This window comes from Ictalurus furcatus, chromosome 8 (assembly GCF_023375685.1).
Source record: "Ictalurus furcatus strain D&B chromosome 8, Billie_1.0, whole genome shotgun sequence".
NCBI lineage: Eukaryota > Metazoa > Chordata > Actinopteri > Siluriformes > Ictaluridae > Ictalurus > Ictalurus furcatus.
This window is the reverse complement of record NC_071262.1, coordinates 20,652,791-20,665,691: the sequence shown is the minus strand read 5'-3', so window position 1 is coordinate 20,665,691 and position 12,901 is coordinate 20,652,791. Positions and strand designations below refer to the sequence as shown.

At 38.1% G+C, this 12,901-nt stretch overlaps 1 protein-coding gene across 1 annotated transcript in view; it reads right to left on the bottom strand.

Annotated features, from left to right (window-relative positions):
- ppfibp2b (PPFIA binding protein 2b) overlaps window positions 1-12,901 on the bottom strand; it is a 77,948-nt gene that overhangs the window by 55,784 nt on the left and 9,263 nt on the right. Inside the window, exon 2 of the mRNA XM_053631379.1 lies at window positions 2,897-3,004. Within this exon, the coding sequence (XP_053487354.1) occupies window positions 2,897-2,960 (64 nt within the window). The 5' untranslated portion in view covers window positions 2,961-3,004. The remainder of the gene's footprint in view (window positions 1-2,896; window positions 3,005-12,901) is intronic.

Here is a 12,901-nt window from a genome sequence, read left to right as displayed (position 1 = left end):
CCATTGTGATGAATGACTAAGGGAATTTGGCTTATGTGTTACCTCATATTTCTACCCCTGTGAAACAGGAAGGCATGGTTGAACAATTTCCTGTTCCTTGTCACCCAGGTGTACTAAAAAATGTCAACTATCAATGGGAATATACTTCAAACATATTTTTCTCATATGACTATAACAATATGATCATGTAACTCTTAATTTGCTTTAAATTTTGCATAAATAACCTACATGATGTCTTCTTGCACGTAGGTTACTGTATATTCACATTAAATTCATGCCGTGTTCCTGTCTTAAGTCATGTGTTCAGCAGCAGGTCCGCTCTTCCACAGTCATGCCTTTTGACATTTAACAACAAGCAAACAGACACAGTCTTTTGTCATGACAACAGCTGTGGGGTGACCTTGAATTACATAACTCGTGCACATGTTACATACGCTTTCATTTCTTCCATACACACATTTGCACACTCGCACACACTTTCCAAACTTGCTGATTCTAGTGTCCTTTCTGTGTGTATGGACAGTAACATCCACTCGTCTTTCTTTCTCTTTCTCTTTCTCTGTCTCTCTTCCGGTCCTCACTTGTCAACTGCCTTTGTTAAACATTCGTCCTCTATTAGTTCAATCATGCAACAACTGCTGAGTTTGCTAGAGGATACACATACACACACACACACACACACACACACACACAAACAGGCTGCACATCCCCCCTCCCCCAAAACAACAGCCAATTAACCTCCTTCCTTTAGCATGAAACCTCAACTCAAGTCTTTTATTCTGCTCATTTGTAACCTCTACAGTGATTTTTTTGTTTTTACTACACATCGTTTGACTCTGTGTACAACCCATTCAAAATGTGAAGGAATTTGATTAGTGTGCCTTATTGTGAGATAAGCACAAGGGGAAAAAGGGGGGAAAAAAGGGAACACACTCTTGTCTCGTCTTTCTCGTCGACTCTGTAAGGGCACGACGCAATCTACTAGGATTTCCCAAAGCTTTAACGCTAATTCACAGGCCTTATCCCTGGTTCCCGAGGCAAACTTTTCAGCCAAAATGAATTTTACACAGTGAATTGTGTAATATTTTGCAGCTGAAGTTAGTTTTTTTGCATTTGCACTGAAAGTTCAAATGTGTCAAATTGTATAGGTGTTCTGAGAAAACATTCATAAAGATTAAAAAAATTAAAAAAATCAGCACACACTTGCCTCAAATCACAATAAGTGAAGGCATCTCTAACCTTATGAGCCAGACCTCTATCTTTTTCTACAGGGCCTGGTATGTTTCTTTAATAAACATAATATCTGAGTTCCCCGTGAACTCTTTTGAAAAGCTTATTGTGTCATAATGTTCAAAACGGAAAAGTGCTGAGAAACAACAAGATTGCAACTAGGGGTGGGCGATATGACAAAAATAGCACACGGTGATTCTCATGATCACGATATATAGACAGCAAAACAGTAGTTTGATGTCTACAAAAATATCCATCCATCCATGCATCCATCCATTAATTTTCTGTACCGCTTATACTTCAGAGGGCCACAGGGGATCCTCGAGCCTATCCCAGGGAATCTAAAACATATCCATCCATCCATCCATATTCTATACCGCTTATCCTTCAGGGTCACAGGGAACCTGGAGCCTATCCCAAGAAGCATCAGGCACAAGGCAGGGTACACCCTGGACAGGGTGCCAATTCATCGCAGGGCACAATCACATACACATTCACACACCCAAAGAAACATAAGAAGATATCATGATATACATTATATCTCAGAAAAAAAGCATATTGTGACATCATTTATCACAATATCATTATTATTGTCCTACTTCTCATCCCTAAGTGTAACCTTCAGGCTTCTGAAACTTCTGTCCAGGAAAAGTGTACAAAAAAATAGACATCAGATTCTCCATGAGCCGTGCGTGGATAGTCGAATGCTGAGACTACTGTAAGGTCTAGTCCACACAAACACAGGCCAATTTTAAAACACAATCTAAAATGCCACTTTCAATCACTGAAACTCATCTTTTCCAATCTGCTGTCCAAATTGTGGGAAAGGGAAAATGCAGTTTTTCAAAAATGCTAACGTGATTGTCATGTCATCTCCACAATCCTAACATGGCAGAACTTATTACTAATGCTGTTTTCTGTATCAGGTATTTGAATTTGAATTCACTTTGTTTAGTATTGTTTGTTATAGACTGAAACTGGGTGATGGCAAAACAAACAAATATAGAGGAAGGGTCATGGGTCAGACACAGAGCTAGACGATATGACGATATAATATCGGTATCGTGATACATTATGTCACAATAAAGTTTTCAGAGATATCGTTGGTATCGTGATAGCTTTTTCATTTTTTTAAATATTAAAATGATGCAAGAAAATCCTCAAAAAGACTTGCTTGTGTGGTTTCTGACTCTGGATCTATACTGTCATCTATAATTATGGGCAAAGGAGGCACAAAAAGTATTCTAGGTCCATCTTTAAAAAACTAACAAAAACCTAGCACTCCAGTTATGGATACTTGTATTAGACCTTAGCATGTATCTGATTTCTTTAAGAGAGAATCGCATGGGTTAAGAGAATACATACTGTCAGAAATATAAAACCAAAATGTAAACAAAACAATCTCACACTGTCTTATACAGAATAGAATTATATACACCAAAACAGCAATTCCTCCATTAACAACCCTCAGGCTAGACAGCTTTCATTTGCATTTATTCATTCAGGCAGAATCCAACCCAAGCACAGTAAGGGTAAAAATCTTGCTCAAGGTCTCTGCAGTGGCTCTTTAGCTACCAGAACTTTATTCCCTGCTCATACTCCACCGGAAATCAGTCCTCATGTGGGCTACGTAGGTTATAAGGCACTTCCGTGTGCTAACTCTCACCTGCGATGATGTCGTCCATTTGCTCCAAAGCAGCCTCCAACATGTGACTCGCATCAGACGCCATGCTGCTCAATATCTACCGCATGGGCCGTGCTGTTCAGCTGAAGCCTGAGAACAGAAAACAGAAACAAAACTAGACATATTTCTCAAATCTAAACACAGTAGGATTTTACAAGTAATCATAATGTTTAACTTCCTCACTTAATTCAACATAACGGACATGGTTAGCACGTTTGCCTCGCACCTCTAGGGTTGGGGGTTCGAATCCCGCTTCCGCCCTGTGTGCGTGGAGTTTGTATGTTCTCCCCGTGCTTCAGGGGTTCCCTCTGGGTACTCCAGTTTCCTCCCCCAGTCCAAAGACATGTGTTGTAGGCTGATTGTCATTTCCAAATTGTATGTAATGTGTGAATGTGAGTGTGATTGTGCCCTGCGATGGGTTGGCACCCCATCCAGGGTGTCCCCCACCTTGTGCCCCGAATTCCCTGGGATAGGTTCCAGGTTCCCTTTTGGCATATAATTTAGAACATTGTTACACATATCTATATATAAAAATAAACGTTATAACTTTATATAAAAATACTGTCATATTTTTGTTTTCATTTTTGTTTTATTTCCTACATATCATGCAAGTTGTGTATTGTCAAACTAACTTATCACCATATTGCCCATCCCTGCAGAGTACATCCTGCCCATCTGAGCAAACAAACTCCTAAAGGCTGCTTTTCCTCAAGATTTAACCATTTTTTAACTACATAATGTTTCTGTCTCTTTCTGTGTCCTCCATCTCCATCCCTCCATCTCTCCCTCACTTTGCATATCTCTCAGCAGTGCAGGAACCTGAGATTAATTAGGCCTGTCAGGGTCGAGTTTCAAGCCTTTGTCATCCTGCCTCCTGGCACATGGGTCTCTCACACACACACACACACACACTTTCTACAGGCAGTGTTTATTCCTAGGATGTGGTGGTGGATGTGTAGACGGATTTGTAGAGAAAGAGGACACACTGTATTTGGAACTGTTGCAGATCAAATACACTACACATCCTAAACATAATTCGATGCAGCACACGAGTGTGGAGTTTAAAGAAGAGGCTCAGAGCTCTTTCAGTTAATAATCCGGCCGGATTATTAACTGAAAGACCAAAATAAAAGGCACCAGAGATGGGTACAGCATGGCATGCTTCATTAACAGACTCTTAACATGTTTGTTAACGCCACAATGACAGCAGGTTATTCAGTATGAACACACACAACACTGAAGAATACGCTGAAGGGTGTATAGACTTTTCGTCATGCTTTGATCAACAACAGAATCTGAACACAAAAACCACAAATATGAAGTTATTCAACTCCCAAAGATGAGAACAGTTACACTTAACCTCTATAGTAACAAGCTGTTTGGAAGAACTTCCCCAAGTAGGAGAAACCTTTATTTGTCACCTATACATTACAGCAACATTCTTTCCTTCGCATATCCCAAGCTTGTTAAGGACCTGGGGTCCGAGAGCAGGGTCAGTCATCATATGGCACCCCTGGAGCTGATAGGGTTAAGGGCCTTGCTCAAGTTAACCATAATCATACATTTTTGGTGTTGAACACCATTGACATGGTTACCGATAATGAGAAATGCAAAATCCACTATGTCATGGATTGTTTATGTTTTAGTGGCTTGTGATCCAGGGGCTGATGAATTTTGCTAAGTACATGAATATTTTAATAATATTTTTATTTTGAACAAACTGACTAGAAGCAGCTGATTTGATGTAAAAAAAAATGTCATTTACTAATCTTCAAAACTTATAATTGATAATGATAATGCAAAAAACACAATTCCCTGTTGTTTGTTGTGTTTGCAGTTGTTTGATATCCATGAGAGCAGAGTATTTTTTTTTAATTTTTTTTAACAAAATATGAAAAAGGTTAAACAATAAAAACAATTTTTCATAGCCTTCTTTGCTCATATTTACCAAGGGTGCCAATATTAGTGGAGGCACTATAAACATAAACATATCACGTATTGTAGAAATGGCTTTGAGAATCACGAAATTATATTTTCATCATATCACCCAGCTCTAGTCCAAAAATATTACCAGAGACATTACCAAAAGGGCTCTGCTTGTGGCCAAAAGTTTGTGTACCCCTGACCATCACACCCATGTGTGCTTGCTGAAAATCTCACTCCAGATTTATTATTAACCTCCACTCTTCTGGGAAGGCTTTCCACTAGATTTAGGAGTGTGGCTGTGGGGAATTGTGTTCATTCAACCACAAGAGCATTAGTGAGGTCAGGTACTGACGTTAGTATTGAGGAGGCCTGGGGTGCAGTCAGCGTTCCAGTTCATCCCAAAGGTGTTCAGGACATTCGAGTTCTTCCACTCCAACCTCGGCAAACCATATGTTCATGGAGCTCGTTTGTGCACAGGGACATCGTCATGCTGGAACAGGTTTGGGCTTCTTAGTTCCAGTGAAGGGAAAACTGTTACGCTATACAACACACAAAGATGTTCTATACAATTGTGTGCTTCCAACTTTGTAGCAACAGTTTGGGGAAGAACCACATATGGGTGTGATGGCTTGGTGTCTCCATACGTTTAGCCATACAGTGTATTTACTTTCTATAAAAAAAATAAATGCTATACACATTTGTGATCAATAGTGTTCAAGTAAGTCCATACAGTCTCTTCATATGTACAGACTATTTAATTGCATAAGCTACTTGTTTTATGTGTTGCTTATTTTCATGAAGCCGTCAATAATTATGTGGTTTAATAAATTCATTGAGCCAGTACTACCATACAGCTTTCCCAAACAGCTAAACTGGATTTGTCTCCGTTTTAATGACTGTATAGTTAAATACTGTTGTGGTTGTTGAAATCAAAACAGTTTTGCTAGTAGACTCAGTCTTTTTGACCTTTTTTTGTCTCGTAAATGAATCATTCTGGACAGGATTGAACTTGTCATTTTAACTGTTTATTGTCATTTTCGCCACACCGTGGGAAAGAGACACGGCTTGTGTCTAAGTTCCCACTCAGAGCTAACTGAACAAGTTTGGCCACCTCTTTTTGTGTTATTTGTGCAATCGCTGCTTGGAAAACGAAAGAGAAGGATCACCTTAGAGCTGCTTGGCAACTAAATAAATGACAGTGTAAATGCTGTCAACAATGAAATAGGGCCCACTAAACACTTCCTGCTACACTCCCAACCCTCCACCAAAAAAAAAGTCGTCTTATCTGACCGGTGTATACACACTGAGAGTGTTTGATCCCACAATAATATTTGCCATGACAGTTAAACAGACCTCAGTCATCTTAATTTCATAGCTTTCCGGTCTGGGAAAAACGCTTTCCACACTATTTCCCGCAAAGCTCTTTTGTGGGTCGGCTTATATTTCGCTTTGGTGGAATATTCCCTCTTCGACTGCAGCACCTGTGTCTGGTATTTTCCACTTTAGCAATAAGGACATGGACTTAAATCATCGTAAGCATAAGCAGTGTAAATAAACACACAATACCGAGGACAAATCTCAGAGATAAGTAGCTGGGTCGTACCCACAGATCATTCACTGCTCCAACATCCAGAGCGTTTTTAAAGGTCAGAAGAAAAAAACACTCCAGATAGCAAACTTCATCTTCTCAAAGGAGGCAGTCAGGAGGTGAAGTGGCCCGTGCAAAATTGCCCAGTATCTTCAGGACACACACAAGACCGATTGAGCCGAACCAAACGCTAAGCCTCTGTCCTCAAGATGTCAGGTTAAACTAACTTCAATCCCAAAACAAAGTCCCGAACAAATAATCGAAACATTATCTTGAACTGCTGTCAGCTTTACAGACCACATGATGTGTCAAGTCAACGACTGTGTCTCTGTCTGAAAAAAAAATTCACATAAAATAATAACAGCAGTGAAATCCCTATGTATAAATTTGTTTAAATTATTGGAATGTATACATAATTAATATAAATATATATATATTTTTCTCCTTTTGCTCCACTTTTAGATTTAAACATGTTTTCTTCTGCTTTTCTTTTTAATTTTTCCATTATTTATTTCTTTGACTATTTCTCCATTGTTTTTCTTTTATTTTATTTTCTTTTCCACTCTTAAAGAGTGCACCTGTACAAATTTGTCACTTTTCTCTTTTTTTATTATTGATTTAAAAAAAATATTCTTATTTTTTTTTCTCTCCTGCTTGTAGGAATGGCTTTAAAAAAAGAAAAGAAAAGAAAAAAAAGAAAAACTGTACCTATATATAATGCCAACAAAGTCTGTACTGTCCCCCGAAAAGCAGCATAGGTGGTTGTGGGTTAAAAAAAAAATTATTGAACTTTTACTAACAGCACAACCACTATGATTCCTGTTTATATCATTCACCCCTGAGGAACTCCTTTCATAATTTACTTCCCACACAATAAGACCAAGCTTTTTCAGAGTTTCTCCTCAGTCTATAAGGTGGAAATACTCACATACTGTATCTGCTCCACATTTTTTAAAAAATATTTTTTAAAAATAAATAAATAAATAAACAAACAAACAAACAAACAAACAAATAAATAAATACATAAATACCAGCATGCCTTTTCCCCCCAAAGATAGACGCACCATAAAAAGCTAATTCTCACACTGCTCCAATAATCACTTCAGACTTCCATTGCCAGTGTGCCAACAGTTTGAGAGACGGCCTCTTTATCCTGAACCCTGGCAAACCACAGACCGGCTGAAGATACAGTTACAGGCCTCTGTGGGGTTTATTCCTTACACACGGCAGGCAAGTCTAAGCAGCTGGAAAGTGAACAAGAAAAGCTTGTCTACCAGGGAAACGGAAAACAGTCACAACATTAAAAACAATAAAAGATAATGATAAAAAATAAAATTAAAAAAATTAAATATTTATATACCAGTATGTCTCTGACCCAACTCGTTAAGAAAGAGAAACCTGTACAGAGAATTAGGAGATTATTCTACAATTTCTAAACAAATTAAATATTTTTGAGCTATTTGTGCTTTTACCAACATTTTTTTTACCAACACCTCTTTCTGCCAGATTGTGTGTACAGTTTCCAGCATGTCAGTTGAATCATGTGGTTGACTAGCTGTATGGAACTAAAATAATAATGAGCGATAATAAGTGATTATCATTAGGTACTGTACACCAACAAGTCCAAAACACTAAAGAAAAATAAAATAAATAAAAAATCATGGCACAACAAAATCCCAAATATTTTTATAGCCTTCATTATCTTGGTGGGTCAACACTCTGAATAAGATTAGTTACCTCAGCATTCAGTTAGCATTATAATCTTCAATACTTCCACTCATTCAGTTAGCATCAAAGCCTCCGTTACCTCAGCTCATTCAGTTAGCATCAAAGCCTCCGTTACCTCAGCTCATTCAGTCAGTGTCATAGTCTTCATTACCTCAGTTCATTCAGTTAGCATCAAAGCTTCCCTTACCTCAGCTCATTCAGTTATCATCAAAGCTTCCGTTACCTCAGCTCATTCAGTTAGCATCAAAGCCTCTGTTACCTCAGCTCATTCAGTTAGCATCAAAGCCTCCGTTACCTCAGCTCATTCAGTCAGTGTCATAGTCTTCATTACCTCAGTTCATTCAGTTAGCATCAAAGCTTCCCTTACCTCAGCTCATTCAGTTAGCATCAAAGCTTCCGTTACCTCAGCTCATTCAGTCAGTGTCATAGTCTTCATTACCTCAGTTCATTCAGTTAGCATCAAAGCTTCCCTTACCTCAGCTCATTCAGTTAGCATCAAAACCTCCGTTACCTCAGCTCATTCAGTTAGCATCAAAGCCTCAGTTACCTCCGCTCATTCGGTTAGCATCAAAGCTTCCATTACCTCAGCTCATTCAGTCAGTGTCATAGTCTTCATTACCTCAGTTCATTCAGTTAGCATCAAAGCTTCCGTTACCTCAGCTCATTCAGTTAGCATCAAAGCTTCCGTTACCTCAGCTCATTCAGTTAGCATCAAAGCTTCCGTTACCTCAGCTCATTCAGTCAGTGTCATAGTCTTCATTACCTCAGCTTACTCAATTATCACCATAGCCTTTGTTATCTCAGCTCATTTAGTTAAAATCATAGCCTACTTTACATCAGCTCGTTCAATTAGCATCAAAGTTTTGTTACCTCAGCTCATTAGTTTCATAGCCATTGTCAGCACCATAACCTTCCTTGAATTAATGCTTTTCTTACAATATAAATGCAAAAAATTAGAATTAGAAGATGCTGGGAAAACATGGTAAAAATAAAATCTGGTAAAATGAAACAGACATCCTTGGGCCCCTAACTAAAAGCCAGATACACATCAAAGCACAAGTTCATTATTAAAAAATCTACTGTCTTTCACAAAATGGACAACCATATAGTGGTATTTGGATAGTGAGATTTTAACACATATGAAATAACTGAGGTGAATGTTGCATCTCCCGCCACTCAGTTCAGTATATTTAGTAATATATTTATTAGATATTTCACAACACTTTAATAATATACTGTACTTCCCAAAACTGACACTGAAGCTTTTAATCCCAAACATCTCCCTCCAAACAACACCTGTATAATCATTACTGTACAGGGTATGAGTAATCATTAATGAGCTTTCGAATGACTAAACCCTCCACAACGTGGGAAACCTGATCTGCTCTACTGTTTAATCCTGTGTGAAGGTCCTTCACTGAGTCTGTCATCCAAAACGTCAGCTTCACTCATGTGAAGTGGAATGATGCTGCCAATGCTGATTACATGGCGTTGATCTACTCACAATAGCCATTATGCCAAAGGTGGACACAGGACACACACTAAACAGAGAAACGAGTGTATTTCCTACTTCCATAAGTCTCTCAATATTGTGCTTTGTTATTTCTGTAAAAGGTTTTTACAAATGTTAATTAAAGCCCTAGATACCTTAGGTGTCTTTAGACCCTGGGCAGAGATGGTGTAGATGTTCATATCATTTAGCAGTTAGAGCTCGGCAAATACAACAATATAATGTTGATACTGTGATTAAACTGTGTATTTTATTAATAAGACTTACAAGCTGATTAACATTTCAGTGTCACTTTATTTCTGTAGACATGAAAGTATTCTTAAACTTGAAAAAGTATTTTTCTATGCAACAACAATGTTTTTTCTGGCAATTTATTGGAAATGTCTTCAGGTATTGTGATATGATATTTTGTCATAATAACCATAATAGTGATAACAAGTCTTTATTAATCACATATACATTACAGCGAAATTCTTTTCTTTGCATACCTCAGCATGTTAGGAAGCTGGGGTCAGAGCGCAGGGTCATCCATGATATAGTGCCCCTGAAGCAACAGTGGCCCAACAGTGGCAGCTTGGCATTGTTGGGTCTTAAACCCCCAGCCTTCTGATCAGAAACCCAGAACCTTAACCACCAAGCCACCACTGCCCCTCCTATAACAACTACTGTTAATTACACTGAATTTCTGGTTTTGTTTTTTTTTTGCTAAAAAAATTGCTAAAAATGAGCTGGAGAAATCTTTTGTGAATAATAACATATACACAGCATATCAAGATTATTTAAAGCACTCATTAATAAGCATTTGTAAGAGACCTGATTGCAGGTCTGAGGCTGAGCAGGAACAGAAAGCGCGCAGCATGAGGTGTCAGCCTAATAATGCCAGCATGTCATCACAGCTTAATATGGAAATCGCCAAATGACAAGTGCCTTCCGAGCAGCTTAAAACCTTCCGCCCCACACCACATCATCCTGCAAAGTATGTGCAATCACACTGCCCGAGGAAAATCTGTATGGCATATCGTTCTCTCGTCCTATGTTCCAACCCTGTTTTAACCCTTCTGCATCAAGTAGGCCTCACTGTTTCCTCTTGGAAGAATCTTGAATGCAATCTTAAAGTCCGTTCCAATAAGTCATCGGATCAAATGAAAGTTCATTAGATGAGTGTTCGAAAACCTGAAGGATCAAGTGGATGTGAATGTAATGACTTGTGTTGGAGGGATTGTTGTGATTTGACACAATTATCTTTTAAAAACACCATATAATTGTTCTAACTGCAAGGCAAATCACAGGTTCATAATAATGCACACATTCTAAAACATTATCGGTTCTATAGTAACTGCTAATTCACAGGGACTATTATGGTGGATGGTCCACAATATCTAAACCTAATAATAAACAGATAAAAACGTCATGCTGTTTAATGGAAGGAGTCTCCAGTGTCAGCGCTTTCGTAAACAGGTCAAAGTTAAAAGGTAAAGTTCATCAAAGGTAAAGTTGTTTATTTAAGTTTTCAACCATGGGAAAGTCAGAAGACCTTGTGCTTTATGTTTTCTCAGCAACATGACAAGCTGTGTTTTTATCTTATTAACTTAAAATGAGGGAACAGCTGTTTATAGCTGGTATAATGCAAGTGATAATAACTTGTCATGCAGCTGTTCAACAATATTAAATGTAACTATGTAACGTTACTCACGTAATGGAGATTAGGACGGATGCAAATGCAGATAAAGATGTTTTATTAAGGAGGCAGGCAGACAAATCCAAATCATGATACAGAGACATAGTCAAAAACAGGCAATGGGTCGGGCGATTGGCAAACAGGCATTAACTGGGCTAGGCGGGAATCAAAATGAGAAACAGGGTCATAAACATGAAACATGAAATGAGAAACGAGAGCTAGGTAAAGAGCTATACTCAATACTGCGCAAAGTGCACAGAGAACGAGGGGTTTATATCACAAACTTAATCATGGGTAAATATGGACAGCTGAAACCAATGTAGACACACCTTCGGACAACAACCAATGACTAAATGGGGCGGAGACAAAACATAATCAAAACGATTGTTGATGACTTTGACTTTGTATACTATGGACACGTGTCCATAGTAAACAAAGTCAAACTCATCAACAATCGAAAAGCGTGCGTTCGCTGAGCGCTCGCGCACCTGGCTCGTGCACACGTGCACACTCCGGCTTTCCGAGCACGTTGCAAGCTGCAGCGCTGTCTCAAGGGGAAATTGTGACAAACTACAATTTAATATAATTTTAGATCATTTTATTACTTCACTCAGGAGACATCTAACTGCAGGACCGAGGGAATGTGAAAAAAATACGAAATGCAAAAGTATGAAAATCCTGCAGTGATAATCAATATTTGCATCAACAAGTTTGAATGTTTGTTGATTAGATAAATTACATATTTTTTAAGAAGTCAATTTTAAATCAAATAGATATATATTATATATAGTTATTGGAGTGACTTAACAAGTTGGCATTTCAGTTAGTGTTGGTTAGCTAGCTAAAGTTAAGTAAGTTAGCTATCAAGCTAAATGTTTGATAAAAGTATCTAAAAGTAATGTGACATGAAGTGAACGTGAAAATAAATTGCATGACATTTCAAAATAAATTTGGTGATGTGGCTAACATTAATGTAAGATTTTTTAAAGCAAAAATAAACTACACGAAATTTCAAGCTGAACTGTTTGTGAAGTAGCTCAAATTAATCTGAGGTGAATACTTGGGAAAAAAATAATATAACAGAAGGTATACTGTCCTGTATTTTTATTTCAATGTACATTTTCTGTGTATGTAGCAGCACTTATACATACACATTTTACCACACACAAAGCAAATGACGTTCACCTATCATGTGGCTTTACATCAAGTCTGTGAGGCTGCAGCCAGCTGCACTGATAGCACTCCAGATAGCACTGCTTGACTTTGTTAAATAAATGACAGACAATATGAAAATTGACAATGCGGTCATTTCAATCATACTGTGTATTGTGCCAGGAGGCGATACTCACTTCCAAGTCATGAGGGGAATTTGACAAAGGAGTGTTAGAGGAAGCACGTATGTACAGGGCTGATGTGCAGTGTTTTCTCCTTCATGATAGTGAGAAGCTCATTGCTGAAAAGACTAAAGCAGTTTTATGCAGGAGCATTTGAAGAAAAGAGGATAGAAAATCTACAAATTGCATAACACGGATCAGATACATCTTTGTCTTGTGCCGA